This window comes from Podarcis tiliguerta, assembly GCF_965153285.1.
Source record: "Podarcis tiliguerta genome assembly, chromosome: 3".
In the NCBI taxonomy this organism is placed as follows: domain Eukaryota; kingdom Metazoa; phylum Chordata; class Lepidosauria; order Squamata; family Lacertidae; genus Podarcis; species Podarcis tiliguerta.
In genome coordinates this window covers 103,717,125-103,733,752 of record NC_139536.1, presented here as the reverse complement: position 1 = coordinate 103,733,752, position 16,628 = coordinate 103,717,125, and the positions used below count along the sequence as shown (strand labels likewise).

General features: G+C 42.1%; 1 protein-coding gene across 8 annotated transcripts in view; it reads right to left on the bottom strand.

Annotated features, from left to right (window-relative positions):
• SEL1L2 (SEL1L2 adaptor subunit of SYVN1 ubiquitin ligase) overlaps positions 1 to 16,628 on the bottom strand; it is a 42,536-nt gene that overhangs the window by 24,290 nt on the left and 1,618 nt on the right. For 6 of the 8 annotated variants that reach the window (XM_083431650.1, XM_083431651.1, XM_083431653.1 and 3 more), the window contains exons 1-3: positions 14,508 to 14,800; positions 5,909 to 5,958; positions 3,074 to 3,128 (exon numbers count right to left, since the gene is read on the bottom strand). In XM_083431650.1, coding sequence (XP_083287776.1) covers positions 3,074 to 3,128; positions 5,909 to 5,958; positions 14,508 to 14,562 — 160 coding nt within the window. In that variant the 5' untranslated portion in view covers positions 14,563 to 14,800. Of the gene's footprint in view, positions 1 to 3,073; positions 3,129 to 5,908; positions 5,959 to 14,507; positions 14,844 to 16,628 lie in introns of those variants that run through there. The other 2 variants (XM_083431649.1, XM_083431656.1) reach the window with 2 other exon arrangements.

Genomic DNA, 16,628 nt, shown 5'->3' with positions numbered 1-16,628 from the left:
AGCCAACACACCAATGTGTCGTGACAGTTTGGAAAGCTCTGGTCTACACACACTGGCAGCAGCTGTCTACTGTCTTAGAGAAAGGTCTTTCTGAGTCCCACCTGAAGATACCAGGGACTGAACCAGAGACCTTTTTGCAGGCAAAGCCTGTACTCTAGTACTGAATTACGTTCCTTGAAGAATAAGAAGAAACGCTGGCATTTGCTGTCAGGCACTGGGCAAATTCAAATTTATTTATCACACTTAGTTAAAACAAACACCTCATAGTTATGTACAGCTAGAATGGTACACAAACTGGCTTCTGTCCCTAACTAATGCACCATCTTGTGCTTGACAAGTAGAGCATGCCATTCTGAAAGAGAGTGTCCACTAGCAACAAATATGTTGTAAGTGTTTAATACCAACTATAAGGCACATGGCATCATGCTGACATAGTGAGCTTGGTGATGGCTATAATGCTACTGGTGCTTGGCTGCATTTAAGCTAGGAAATAGGTTGGGCAGTGTTCTGAGCAGAAAAAGCCTTTCTTTCTTTCTTTCTTTCTTTCTTTCTTTCTTTCTTTGTCTACAGCACAGGGGAGGATTTGTTGTAATTCTCCCCCTGTGTTCACGGGGGGGGGGGGGGAATCACTCACACACCTGCAATTTATTTTATTTAAGCCATGACATGATTGGGAGGGACACAACTTGTGTCATGTGCATGGGCATCGGCAGGAGTTTTTTGGGGGCAGGCCTTTTGTTGGGGGGGGCAGAACCTCAGTTTGCTATGTATTTTTATTGATTTTTATTGGTTGGGGGGCAGCTGCCCCTCCTTGCCCCCCACCCCCGCTGCACCCATGGTCATGTGTAATTAAGCTCTTAAGTATGTGGAATCAAAACTCTAGTGCTTATGAGGTTTCACATGGATGTCTTCTATAAGCTGAATGGGGTTCTGCGATTCATAACTAGATATTTATAAAGTGTCAAAGAAAGTTTTGGATAAAGTTTGCATCAATTCACAAATTGCTGACCATTTCGTTGTCCGACCTAGTTTCCCCGGTTCTGTCAGCGCTTCTTGCTCCCGAATGTTTTTACTCTTCTGATATGAGCAAAAATAGCCAGTCATGACACATTTTGCATTCTTTTAAAACATGCAGTCAAGTTGACAAGTGCATCTTCATGGATTCCTATTTTTCAGCAGAAAATCAATATTTACATATTTTTATTTTTTTTTAAAGCATGGGCTTCCAAAGAGGTGTTTTTTTGTGGTGGTTATTAACTAACTTATGTGAAATGATCGATAAACTATTCCTTATTTTAATTAAGAGTAAGAAAATTCGCATTGAGATTATGATGTTGATTATCAACTAACATTCCAACAGTGCAATCCTAGATGTGTCTGCTCAGATGTTAAGTCCCGCTGAATTCATTGGGACTTACTCCCAGATATGTGTGTATAGGATTGCAGGCTGACCTGGGAGTAAGTTCCACTGAACTCAATGAGGTTCACTTTCAGGTAGATATGCAATTGTGATGTAGCAGTATTTTATATTAGATTCCCTCTCTGCAGTTAGCTCTTGGCTGGCCTTGAAAAAGATGCATGCATTCATTTAAGACTGGCACTGGGGGAAAGTTGTGATCTTGTGTCTTCAACAGCTGTGTGGCATACATTCAACATGTTAAACATTTCTAGTACAGTGGTACCTTGGGTTAAGTACTTAATTCGTTCCGGAGGCCTGTTCTTAACCTGAAACTGTTCTTAACCTGAAGCACCACTTTAGCTAATGGGACCTCCTGCTGCTGCCGTGCCGCCGGAGCACAATTTCTGTTCTTATCCTGAAGCAAAGTTCTTAACCCGAGGTACTATTTCTGGGTTAGCGGAGTCCATAACCTGAAGCGTATGTAACCTGAAGTGTATGTAACCTGAGGTACCACTGTATATAAATACAAATATAGGAAAACCTTCCCCTGTTCAGATTCTGTCAGACGTTTTATTACATGTGTGTCTACTGATTTATTTTTGAGTCCTCCTCTCCACCTGAGAAAGAGAGCAAAAATTTGCATGTGATGCAAAGAATGTGCAAATTTTATGCAAATCTGTGCTCTCTTTTTGCAAGTGGTTTAGAGGGCCCGATCCACATACAGGGTACTGGGCACACAAAAAATCCTATTGTCACCCCGATAGAACATTGTCTCATTATGCTTTCATTTTGCCAATTCTGAATTGAGTGAGATTTTACAGTAGAGTAGTGAGAAAACTGGATAGGGAGATTTTATTATTTTTTCTATTGAAAACATTTTTTTAAAAAATTACAGTGGTACCTTGGTCTACGAAGAGCCCTGTTAATGAACTATTCAGTGAACGAACTCCGCAAAACCGGAAGTAGGTGTTCCGGTTAGCAAACTTTGCCTCGGAAGCCGAACGGAAGCTGAATGGTGGAAGGGCACTGGTGGTGGGAGGCCTCAGTAGGGAAAGTGCACCTCGGTTTAAGAACGCTTTGGTTTAAGAACGGACTTCTGGAACGAATTAAGTTTGTAAAATGAGGTACTGATTCAGAAAGCTTTTACAGCTCAAATTTTGCCTAACACTCTGAGAGAATATACAAAAGATCTGTAAGATAATGAACGTTTGATGACATCGGATTGAGGGCGAATGGGTATTTGGGAAAAAGTGATTAGAGAAAGACTCAATATTTTGTCAGACTTAAGGAAATGCAACTACCTATTAGACTCTAAGAGTATTAGAAAATTAAAATATGATAGAGGGAAAGAATTTGCAGACAGAATATTTGATTTGGAATACAGAGAAGGAAGGTCTGGGGAAGTTGGAGAAACAAGTTAATGTAAAGAATATAAGGAGACAAAAATTGTTGTTTTTTAAAAATGTTTATTTTCTTTGTTGTATTCTGTTGTATTTTGCTGTTTTGTGTTTGTGTGTGGCAGTATTTATTGTTTTTGTTGTTTTTTCATTTTTGTTGTGAGGTGTTGTCTTATGTCTGTTTGTAAAACTTAATAAAAGATTATTTAAAAATATATATATATACAAAAGATCTGAGGGAGTAGGAGACAGTTAAGCTCTGAATTGAAATGATTACCTTCTGATGAAAATGAATCTTGAACTGTTAATCTTTTACTCTTGTTCAGGGTCTCCTGCAAAACAATTGAATTTATATATGTAATCTATCTTCAAAATTGAAGGAAATCGTTGTCTGGTCAGGTCCTAGAATCGGCTTAGTTGCTCATACAGGGCTTGTCTACACTTCCGCTTGTCCCATGTCGAGAAAGCATGGGTCTGAGTAATTTCCCACTTGTTCCATGCTTTATAGGCCTGGGTCCGAGCAGTTTCACAGTAAGGATTTAAACAATTTTTTAAAATGGATGTTGCAGAACTACGCTTTCTTTACAAATAACTAAGTAGAATTAAGTGGTTCTTAATTTTGCCCAGATGACATTGCATACATCCCACATTGCTGTGGAGCATGTTATGTAATGTCACTTGAGGGATGATATGCAAAATGTGCTCATCTTGAGTGCCTCTTCTTTCACTTTTAACAAAATTCAATTGTTTTTTAATCATGCTTTGCTTCATTTCCAGCTCTAAAATGAGCTCTAGCTATTCACACTCAAAATTGTATTTCAGTTATTTGATTTGATCAACCTGAGCATAATCATCAGAGGCAACTTTTATCCCCAGTTAAGGTTTTTTATTTGCATGAAATGATTCATTTTGCAGCAGCTTCTTTTATTTTCCCTAGAAGGGATTTTGCATTGAGAATAAGAAACAGTAACTATTCATCAGCTATATCATCTATCACTTAGGCTGTGTAAGTCAAAGTCAACTTTGCTGAAGGCAGTAGGCAGAAAGCACTCAGCAGAACGAAGTTACTGTGACCGTTTGGAATGAAGCAAGAACTTAACAAGGAAACACAAAAATCTCATAGCATGGAGAAACATAGCTAATAATCTCTGAGCTCACCTGTATGTTTAGCACAGCAACATAAAAACAGCAAAAACAAACAAGGATGGGCATCATTCTTCCACATAATATAAACAACTATTGTTATTTTAAAAGGTTTATAAACCACTCACATTATAAAACATTAGAATAGTGTATAGAAAACCAAAAATACATCTAAAACATACACCAGAAACAATACAGCTAAGATAACACAGTACAACACCAAAAGATGACCAGTGGACAGCAATTAAATATTTAAGTCAGAAAAGTATTGGGTAAATAAAGGTCTGGAGCATGTTATCTGAAGGAGTAGATACTTGGAACATGCCTTATCTCATAAGGCAATAAATTCCACATTAAAAGGGCCACAACCCTGGTGGACACAAGGTGAATACTCAGAACTCTTGGAATCGCTAGGAGGTAGGGATGGGATCCTCAGGTCAGATGCCAAAGTGGACTCACTTGATCTAATCCGGGAAGATCATAAAATGGATTAGATAATGAAGGCCACTTTAGAATCTCCAGTCCGTTGATTCCGGCTGCCTGCACCAGGTGGTCTGAGGGCACTGGAGGCATGCATGTTTCTGCTGCATATTTCCCTCTGAGAGCAACAGACCATTAATTCCCATTGTTCCCAAGGATGACTTGCTCTGTAACAGTTGCAGATCTTGGGGTTTCAAATTTCAGTGGCGCCCCTCTATCTCCTGCACTCCATTGCAGTACACCCTGCAGCATCCCTGAAACTCCACACCCAGTGCGACTGAACTGGCTGTGCTCCCCTAAATACACCTGTCTGTACTGTAATTTAAAGTTCATAGAGGCGAGGACCCCACACATTTTGAATTGCGTTTCAGAGCCTGTGGGAAGCTGAAAGTCTTACTTCTACCTGGAGTTTCTTAGAAAATTACTTTCGCATTTCTGTGGATATTTTAGAGGATCCTTTGGGGGATCCACAAAGCTTAGGATCCAGCAGATTCTAGCCACTGTGGGTTGTGCCACAAAACACCTCATTTTGTGGCTTTCTGCTTGCTACTGCAGGTGGGAGAATGGCCAGTCGTAGCTTTCTACCTGCTAAGGCAAAGCTGGAGCCTTCACTATGGCAGAGACTTCCAACGGTATTCCTCTCTGCTAGTGGAGGCTGGTAGAGAGGCAACTATGTGTCATCCTAACTCAGCCACTCAACCATCAAGGGGAAGGGGATTAGGATTACATTCCTAATCTGGATCCAACCGAATGCATTTTAACATTGTCTGGATGGATAGTTCATCATGTGCACTGTACAAAACACATTTTCGTATGATTCAATCTATTACTAAAGGTAAAGGTACCCCTGCCTGTACGGGCCAGTCTTGACAGACTCTAGGGTTGTGCGCCCATCTCACTCAAGAGGCCAGGGGCCAGCGCTGTCCGGAGACACTTCCGGGTCACGTGGCCAGCGTGACGAAGCTGCTCTGGCGAGCCAGAGCCGCACATGGAAACGCTGTTTACCTTCCCGCTAGTAAGCGGTCCCTATTTATCTACTTGCACCCGGAGGTGCTTTCGAACTGCTAGGTTGGCAGGCGCTGGGACCGAACAACGGGAGCGCACCCCGCCGCGGGGATTCAAACCGCCAACCTTTCGATCGGCAAGCCCTAGGCGCTGAGGCTTTAACCCACAGCGCCACCCGCGTCCAAATCTATTACTAGTTTGGGGCAATAACCTTGACTTCAACAACTGTCTTACTCAGCATGTGTTATTTCCAAGTGCATATCTCTTTTCTTTTCAATTACTTACTTTCTCTTTCCTTATCTAGTGATTTACCCAATAGTAGACTGAATCTTCATGCTATTTATACTGGTCTCATATATAAAAGAACCATGTGCTAAAATTTGTTATTTGTTGTTTATTTTAATATACTTTAAGAAGCACAATAAAAATGCAATTCATATACAGCAAAAACAAAGCAGTTTTTGAAAAGGCGGTAGTGTTTTACCTCTTTTGAAATGTTAACTCCTCTCTTATTCTGAAGAATTTCTTCTGATTCTGAAAACAATAAAGACATCAAATAGAGTACAACTTGTAACAAAAAGGTGTTACAGAGAAACAAGAACATTTTACAGTAAAACAAAGGAAGCCATCTTGGTCCACACACACACAAAAACAAAAAACAAAACCCACAGTGAGACAGGACTTTTACAAAGAAATTATTTTGTTACATTCTGATTGGTCCTTCTTGAACCTCTTTCAGATTAAAAAAAGAGAGGAAAGAATAAAAAATAATAGAATGAGAACTAATAAAGGCCCAGGAGATTGTCTGGTATTCCTTAACTCAAGGCTACTGAAGGATAAGATATTACAAAAAAGTAATCAATGTAAATTGACGGTAGACGAGTTTGTAACCTGAAAGAGTCATTAAGGATTCAGTTTCAACCTCAGGATCTCTTTCAAAAATGTAGAGCATTGTATGTGCCAAAATGAGCATTAAAATGAATTTGAGCAGGGTTGCTCACAGTGGCTAAGAACTGTACATTCTCTGAGGCTTCCTCCCGCAATCCCCTATGCTGCCTGAAAATCTGCTTTGGAGAGTTGTGGGACCCTCTGGATCAACATGGAAGGTGGTAGTGGGGGTTACAGGGAGAATGGGAAATAGTTGGAAATTATTTCCCTTTCGCTTCTTCCATTGCGGAGCCTCCACTGGATCTCAATAATGCTCACCAACAAAAGGAGCCCTTCCATTTGCAGAACAGTAGGTCAGGATCTAACCCTTTAAAATACCGTATTTTTCGTTCTGTAAGACACATTTTCCTCCTCCTAAAATGTAAGGGGAAATGTGTGTGCATCTTATAGAGCGAATGCAGGCGGGAGGCTCTGCTCAGCGATCCCTTTAAAGAGCCGCGTGGAGCGTGTATGGGGCTCTTTGGGGCTTTTCCCTAAGGAGGGAGAAGGTCTACCCTTCTTCCTCCTTGTGGAAAAGCCCCCAAGAGCTGCACACACACTCCGTGCGCTCTTTAAAGGAAGCGCGGCTCTTGGGGGAGCCTTAGCCGCAAGCAGCCTCTCCCAGGCAAGGAGAGCCTTCATCGCACCAATCCCTCTTGCCCTCCTGGCTTCAGGGATAGCCCCGCAACGCCTCCTGAGCGAAGATGGAGGAGCGCTCCCTCTTAGCTCAGGATGCTTTGCGTTGCTTTCTTATTTCTTGTTTTCCTCCCCTAAAAACTAGGTGCGACTTATGGTCCGGTGCGTCTAATAGAGTGAAAAATACAGTAGTTTAATATAATGGATTGGGCTATCAAGATGTGTTTATTGCTAAACACATCCAAAACTACCAAACAGGATGGGCACGTACATTGCCTAAAAAAGAAAGGAAATGCACCATATTATAGCATTGGTATGAGTTGGTGAAAGTTATACTTCAAATCGTTGGCTTTCCCTGTCCAGGAAACTGCCTGGCAGAGAAGCCATCAAGAGGTAATCACTGGAATGACCTAGTCATTGACTTAAGAAAAGACACAGAGAGAGAACAGATCAGTAAAAAAAAAGAGAAAGAGAGAGACTATTCCGCCAGAGTGCAAGTGGGGAAGTTCCAGATTTGCAGTGGACAGTGATGTAAGCCAACGGTAAAAAGTGTCAGTTTTGCAAGCTGGAGTGGGAGGGCAGAGCTCAAGGTGTGCTGTCATTTTGTGCTGCAGAGAGCAATGCTTAGGAAGGAGAAGGACCCTCTTGGGTTGAGAATGCTCTGCATTCTCTCCATATAGGCTCAGGTTGCAATAAGATAAAGCATGATATAAGGAATAAAGGGAGAAATAAAAAACACTATAATTCAATAGGAGTATTTAATGGATGGCTATACCATCTCCTGTCTTCAACCACAAATCCAGAGACACACCACAGTTTACCTGAATGATACCTTGGTCACCGGTGGTCCATGGACCACAATCTGGGAACCCCTGACATATTCAACTTTGCTGGGATAAATAGCTTTTCTAGTTTACTGAATTCTCTTAGCTTCTGTGTTTGTTTCTAACTTCCCTGTGAAGTGCAGCTGTACTAAAAGAAAACTGAGCAGCAGAGACTTCTTTCATATACAGTATAATACAAAATGACATTCACATGAACAAACATACCAGCTATAAATTAATACTCTCTTTTGTCTGGAAGCTTAATTTTTATGTTATCTGGTGGACCTAAAATAATTTCTCTGACAAGTTTAATTAGAATAATAAAGCTCTAGGGACCATATAACCGTTTCTCCAGATTCTTGCAGTTATCCAAGCAGACAAAATGAACTTGAAATTACCTAAGGGTGGCAAATACACAAAGGTTTATGAATGAACAAGATTAACATTAGTTAAAGTGAACCAGTTAGTTAACATTTGTTAGAGTGAACCACTGTCATACATTAGTAAACCTGAGGCAAAATTTAGTCCAAGCAAAGTGTTGCACATTTATCCTAGCAATCTCCTATTACAGAAGATAATAACATTGTTTGGTGAGCAAAATGAACAAGCAAGTAAAAAACCTAAGAGCTCTTACTATGCTGATACTGGCTCTCCTTTAACTGAAATGTTTAAAATGTTAAAAACAGATGCCTACTAATTTCAAACACTGGAAAAGAGAGGCTTTAATGGTCTGATAACAAGCAGAATCTGACAGTGTAGACCACCATGTCAGCAGGTGACTGACTACAAGGAAATACAGTAATTGTTTCAGATACAGGAATTTTTAAAAAACCCTCCAGTTAACAAGGTGCCAATGTGGTTACTAGACTCCTATCATTCTTGACCATTTTTCATGCTGGCTAGGTCTGCACTATACATTTAAAGTAGCATCATACCACTTTAAACAGTCTTGTCTTCCCCCAAAGAATCCGAGGAACCGAAGTTTGTTAAGGGTGCTGAGAGTTCTTAGGAGACCCATATTCCTACCCAACCCGATACAACTCCTAGAGTGGTTTAACAATCAATCCCTGTTCACAGGAAGTTCTGGGAATTGCAGTTCTAGTAGAGGAATAGGAGGTCTCCTATCAACTCTATTAACAAACTACACTTCCCAGGATTCTTTGGGGGAGGATGTGGCTGTTTAAATGTATACTGCTTTAAATGTATAGTGCACATGGGCACAAATGGCAGACACACCCTATCATTTATGGAAAGTCCCACACCAGTCAGTTGCCAATTTAGTCACGGTTAGGTGTTCCCTAGGAACAAGCAAATACAGTCGGACCTTGGAAGTGAACGGAATCTGTTCCAGAAGTCCGTTTGACTTCCAAAATGTTCGAAAAACCAAAGCACGGTTTCTGATTGGCTGCCGGAAGCTCCTGCAGCCAATTGGAAGCTGCGGAAGCCCTGTTGGACGTTCGGCTTCCAAAATAATGTTTGAAATTTGTTTCGATTGTTTGGGAGCCAAAATGTTCCAGAACTAGGCTGTTTGACTTCCAAGGTACGGCTGTATGTCGATTTTGGCTTCTTTCCATTTTTCACATTTCTAAGTTTGGTTTGCCACATTTCCACAAATGGTTTCAATTTTCTTTTTTTTTTGGGGGGGGGGGGAAGGCTTCGTTAAAATTAATCAGCATTTTAGGGCAAATTTCTCTTAATACATTCAAATGCAATTTTACGTCAAATACAGATATTTGCAAGGCAATTTCCCCCAATATAATATACATTTATATGCACACTTTACCTTAGTATATGCATTTTTGTACATTCTACTTGGCTGGAGAACTGCATTGCTAATGGCTGTGTTTCAGTTCCCCTATTGTTTTGGTTAGTGTGGATAGGTAAGTTCACCTTTAAATGCAAACTGAACTGAATACAGTGGTACCTTGGGTTAAGTACTTAATTCATTCCGGAGGTCCGTTCTTAACATGAAACTGTTCTTAACCTGAAGCACCACTTTAGCTAATGGGGCCTCCTGCTGCTGATGCACCGCTGGAGCACGATTTCTGTTCTTATCCTGAAGCAAAGTTCTTAACCTGAAGCACTATTTCTGGGTTAGCGGAGTCTGTAACCTGACGCGTATGTAACCTGAAGCGTATGTAACCCGAGGTACCACTGTATGTGTCTCCCATCCATGGTGTCAGCTCTATTTTCTACTTATTATGGAAACCTTTTCCCAGCATTTTAATAGACTGAAAAGCTAGTAGAATTAGATCAGGCTAAATTATTCTGACAGCATCAAATGGCCTGTGGGGGTTTTTTTTTGGGGGGGGGTGTAGTAGACTTAAAGAGTTGAGGAAACAGATTCTACAGAGAAATGGCAGACTCTACAAAACGTAGTCACCAAATGTGAAGATACAACACCAGTGTATAAAACTGGATATAAGACCCATCAAATGCAGGTATCAGAATACAGTGGTACCTTGGGTTACAGACGCTTCAGGTTACATATGCTTCAGGTTACAGACTCCGCTAACCCAGAAATAGTACCCTGAGTTAAGAACTTTGCTTCAGGATGAGAACAGAAATTGCGTGGTGGTGGCGTAGCAGCAGCGGGAGGCCCCCGTTAGCTAAAGTGGTACCTCAGGTTAAGAATAGTTTCAGGTTAAGAACGGACCTCCGGAACGAATTAAGTACGTAACCAGAGGTACCACGGTATAACAGTTTTCACTTTGCTTTGCTTTACTCTTTGGTTAATAAAGTATACTGTGGATGCTTCCACACAACTTATTTCAAAGCATTATATTTTAAGGAGGAGGAAATAGTTTTACGTGGCCAGTGGATTTTCTGTACACCAACTTGATCATTAAATCATACAAATTAGACTGAAGAGGCAGAAAATATATACAATGTGACAATGAAGTAGCCCCTTCTTTTGAAGAAACATTGTATTTTAATTACAAAGATTCCTGCATGAAAAACACCACACTTGAACAACACACACAAAAAAACAGTTGTAAGTTCACTGGGACTTGCTGCCAGGTATGATTGCAGCCTTAATTGGGAACAGAAATGCAGACATTTATGCTAAAACATACAACTCTGGACAAAGCTTGCGACTTTATCAAAGTTTCAGTTAACAATCACTTTAAAAATATGTTATGATAACCAATATTAGGATTTCCACATAACTGTAATAGCTACACAATAGGCAGAAATATAACAGGTGCAGCTTTCCCTAGTAGAAAGCTGCACCTGCCGAATTTCTGCATGCTCGGCCACTGTTGAAAACAGTGGGCCTCTGTCAGTCACAAAATGGCAACCTTCAAGAGGAGCATAAGAGATTTATTTTCAGAAAAGCAGCCAGCTTCATCTGAAAACATAGCATCAGTCTCCTTGATTGTTATTGTCACAACTGACACTGAATATTTGTCAGCTCATTCCCCCCTGACTTAAGTATTTGTGTTCACCTCTGTAAGGTTTCCCCCCTAAATTATAAAAATAGAATATAGTTTCCCCTTTTAGCTATCTCACTGTTCACTTCTAAATGTCTGGGAACAGGAGAGTAATTCTCCTTGTTGGGTTTGGAGAAACTATAGATTTGTTTGGCAACTCTAGCTTTCTAAAGGTTTTTGAATGCTCTATAATTTACTTATAAATTGTAAAACTAGACACATGCTACAGAGGATAGTTATTAACATCTGAACATAATTTTAATTATTCTTCAGAACTATGCAGATCTACAGTCAGACAGAAGCCAAAAAGAAGGCTGACTTCCGTCTCTCTGCCTGTGTTTGTGTGTGTGCATGTGTATGTGTGAGAGAGAGACTGTTCCTTATTTTTAATTCCTTTTCCTCTGTTCAGATAGGCAGCATTTATCTAGGGGGCTAGTAAATAATTGGCACTTATCTGCAAGGCTGAAGTGTTGCACTAAGCAGGAGCAACTTTCTCCTTAGCACTACTGTAGCACTAAGCCTAATCTGGCATCAGTAGCTTGATACCTGTACAAATCTAATGAGCAAGGGATGAAAGGATGAAAAGGAAAGAGGCTGTTCGCTCCATTGTGAAAATTCCTCATTGCACGTACAAAAAGAACTGGTAAACATCAGGATAGCGGATTGCAAAACTGCTTCTGATAAAATTCAATTTCACTTCAAACATTGAATCAATATGCTTGAATGGCAGAATATAGCTGGAAGGAAGACAAAACTCTACATTTTAAAAAATTAATTTAGGAGTATGTGCCACTGGAGTGCTCAATAAAATACAGCATTCCTTTCACCACCAGTCGACTTCTATATTACTACTGATTTTGAAAGTAAAATAAATAATTCAGGGAGACGGGAGCCAATAGTTTCTTCTAACTGCAATATATTGGGATCTGCTGATGAGGGCCAACATCAACCCCTCTTTATCAGAGGTGGTAGGGCAAGGAGTAGGACCTTTTCAAGAGTGGCACTTTATCTTTTCAATTCTCTTCTCAGGTGGCTGCTCCTATGGGAATCTAATTATGAAGCTAGTTCAACTGTAAAATGTTAGGTCACTCTCCAATCAGGGGCAGATCTAGGGGTGACCAGGTCTACCCCCACCAATGGCACAGGCTCAGGGGACCACAAACATCATGCCTCTCCACTCTGGCTTGGAGTAACTAGGAGCCCACCCACCCACCAATGTGCTCCTGGGGCACCTCCCCAGCAGGACACCAAGGGTGCAAGGGACAGGGGGCACCAATACAGCTCCTTGCCAAGGGCACAAGGTATGCCTTTGTCTCTAGTGAACACACGTCACTTAAACTTTTACTGCAGCAGTGTTGGCCATATTTCTGAGGGCTGGTTTGAGAAATTCTAAGATACATCTTGAAATGGGGAATCATAATTTGCACAATTAGATTGGGATGAATTCAACTTTCAAACATGAGGCTGAAAGAATGACTAGCTGCAGTCATTAAATGAAAGCTCATGTGTGAACGTCGGTTTGACTGTGCATGTAATAGGGCTTCAAGACAACAAGCCCTCCACTGAATGCAGGTCTGTAGTGCTTATATTGCACAACTTGTTTGATCAGAGAGCACAAAATGTGAAAGTGCTTACTACTGGAAAGGATGGCTCTATGTAATGCAGCGGTGGGCAGCCCTGCATAGCCTTTCTCTTGTGTCTGCAAGGTCCTGCTCTCCTGCTCCTACCCCCGCTAGAGTTAAGCTTGAAAGAAGCCTTTCATTGTAGCCAACAGAGGGTTTTTCCAAATCAAATTGAGACTTTGGGGGAGCTGTTTAGCTGGAGAGGGATGTGGTAGCTTCCCCTAGCTGTGATTCGACCACCACCACCACAAACACCCTCCCATCACAATTAGATTTCAAAGATCCCTTCTACTGCAGCCAATAAAAGGCTCCCCACCCCCAGGCTAACTACAATGTGGAAAGGGTGATTGAGGAAGGGGGAATACCCTTCCCTTCCTGCTTGCGGCCTCCCCTTAATTCAAGCCTAATCGCTGGTGGCAGCGTGGAGTGAGTGTGCATGCATGAGTGCCTGGCTGTAGTGTGTGTTTTGTGGGTATGCCAGTTTTTCAGGTTTGCAACTGTGCCAATGCACTGGCCCCAAAAGGCTAGCAAGCCCTGCTATAGTACTGCCTCCAAGTATTTGAAAATACTTTGATTGTCTGTATGCAATCAAACTCACTCCCATGCTTTTAGGAAACAGTCAGTGATGCTAATTCTAAATCAGTTTCCACTATTACAGTATTAAAGCTGCATGTGTGATTATTACATGTGGTAATTCCATGGCTTTTCCCCAGCATGGTGTAGTGGTTAAAGCAGGGGTCAGCAACCTTTTTCAGCCGTGGGCCGGTCCACTGTCCCTCAGAGCACGTGGTGGGCCAGACTATATTTTGAAAAAAATATGAACGAATTCCTATGCTCCATAAATAACCCAGAGCTGCAGTTTAAATAAAAGCAAACATTCTACTCATGTAAGAACACCAGGCAAGCCCCACAAATAACCCAGAGATGCATTTTAAATAAGAGGACACATTCTACCCATGTAAAAACACTCCGATTCCCGGACCATCCGTCGGCCGGATTGAGAAGGCAACTGGGCCGCATCTGGCCCATGGGCCTTAGGTTGCCTACCCTTGGGTTAGTGTGTTGGATGAAGACCTGGGCAACCAGGGTTCAAATCCTCACTCCAGCCATGAAACTCATTTGGGTGACCAAGGGCCAGTCATAGTCTCTCAGTTTAACCTACCTCACAGAGTTGTGAGAATAAAACAGGGAGGGAGGGAGCAATACACACAACGTTGAGCTCTTTGGAGAAAAAGTGGAGTATCTACGCAATAAAATAAAATATGGGCATAAACGGGAAGAAGTGTCACATCTGAATCAGTGCTCAATTAGAAATACCTCCATTCTTTTTCCTATAAGAGCCAACTCTTAGGGGTCACTTCAGGCACCTTATAAAATATTCGAGGGGACAGCCCAAATTAATGGGCATTGTCATTCAAATCATGTACGTGTGCCACATTATGTGATTGATTATGTGGGGTAGGGCTTACCTGCCCCCCAATATTTTAGTCAAGTAGACACCCCTTCTTCTCCCTCCAGATAAGATGCTTAGTGATCAACAACCGCCTTTTAAAAAAGTTCTTTTTAAAGAGCATGTGAATTAAGGGGTTTTTTTGTGTTTAAATAAAACAGTAAAAACAAGGATAATGCCAGATACCTACTATGCACTGTGACCCAGAAGGGCATCAAAACCAGTGCTACAAGAGGAGCCTTCATCTCAAATACTTCCTTTGCTTTTGGGATTCCCCCAAGAGAGGCAGGACCAGGGGCTAGGCTGGGCAAGGCATCCCTGCCGCTCCTCTGCAAAAGGAGCTCCTCAGACTGTTTACAAGGAACAGAAGAGGACAGCCTGCCACACTATGCGCCCTCCCAAGTCAACTGACGTCCCCTCAAGCCCCGCAAAGGCGCCTTCATCCAATGGGGAGGAGGCGCCTCCCTCGCCTGCCACCAGCATCGCCGCCGCCTCGCCGGCTCCGCCTCGTTTTCCCCAAGGTTCTGCCCTGACGCGGTTACCTAGCAACCGCCTTCTTTCCTGCCAGCCAATCACGGCCCCGCTGCTCCTGCTGACCCGGAAAAAGACGGCTGCAGCCTCTGGTGTTCCCGCGTGCTGCGTTTGGGAGGAAGGCGAAATTCAGATCGCTTTGAAACCAGCGGCGGGGAGGAGCAGGGCGGTTGTGCTTTGGTGTCGGCAGCAGACGCTGCTTGGGAGCAACAGAAGCAGCAAGGGGGTGTTGTTTTTCGCCCCCCAATCCAGGGGCTGGGCAGGCGTTTTAAGGCAGCAAGCTGAATGCACACCAGCACTCTTGATGCATGCAAATTGGGGGGGGGGGCACCTGGAGTTGCTGAAGTCCCCCATATTCCCTAACCGTTGGCCCAACTGGACCAAACCAAACCAGGAAGAGTGCAGAACGCAAAGAGCGGAAAATAAGGACTATTCTATAAGCTCTGTTAAGAGATCATCCACCCTTTCACTCTTCTTCCTTGTCACCTGTCATCAGGCTACCTGAACTGTTTCCATTCCAGCTGACAGGGAACAAAACTAGGATTCATTTCACCCGGGTCAAAGACCCAGTTTGGCACACCCACACACCCATGCATATTTGTATACACACATACCCATGGGTGTAGCCAAGGGAGGGGCAATTGCCCCCCCATCAGTAAAAATCAATAAAAAGACATAGCTAATTGAGGGCCTGCCACCACCCCCCCAGCAAAAATCCTGGCTACACCCATGCACATATACACAGGCTGGGAGCCTCAATGGCACCCCTCTGGAGGCTTTAACAAGGGGGGAAATCCTGGCTCCCCCCCACCCCGTAGCTACAGCTCTGCAGCTGGTCTTTATAAAAATTGTAACTCTAATTTAAAGTGCTCCATGAGTTTGCTGCCCTCTCCCTTTTCATTTTTGTGCCATGGTGTGCTAGAATGTAAACCTGAGGGTTGGGACTGTTTATTAATTATTATTATTATTATTATTATATTGTTGTTGTTGTTGTTGTTGTTCTGTAAGGTACTCTGGTATGTTTTGGGCTAAAGAGCTGATTATAAATGCTCTAAATAAATACGGTAAGTAGTTCTGGTGGTGTCTGCTCTATGATTCCACAGAATTTTAGTGTATGGGCTTACCAAAGGCTGTGTGGGAGTATGGCCATGTTCAGAGAACCTTTTAATACACTTTTAAATCTGCACAGCTCCATGAGGAAGAATGAAATGGTAGAATGAGGAGTGAGTAAAACAGACCACTGCAGACTGTAGGAGGGCAGAATGCATGGTGTTAGAAGATTGGGCAGAATGTTGCCCAAACTGGCTGGCCAGATGTGGCTAGGCACATCCTTTTATTTATTATTTATTGAATGAATGAAATTTGAGTGTAGAAAAACCTCAGAGTGGTTTACAAAAGACCAAAAAAAGTAAATCAAGAAAAAACCACAAACATGTTTTAAAATATACTTTTAAACATACAAAAGTTAAATACTAAAATACTGAAACAGATTAAAATTTAGCAGGCATACAAACGAGTACAGTGAAGGCACTTGCTTGATCTCAAGAGGTAGTGTGCTCTGCCACACTAAATGAGTGAGTTCTTACCAATGCTGAACAGTATTATGTGGCACCTCTAGTAAATTCTGTTGTTGGGTTGCCATGGGGACTAAATGGTTAGACAATTGTTACTTCAGAATCACTTTAGGAATGTTATGAATATAAAAATCAGAAAAGGTAGCAGAAGACCCCTAGCTAAGAATGAGGTAATGCAGATGTCGCTGTGTGACGAGAATCGCACA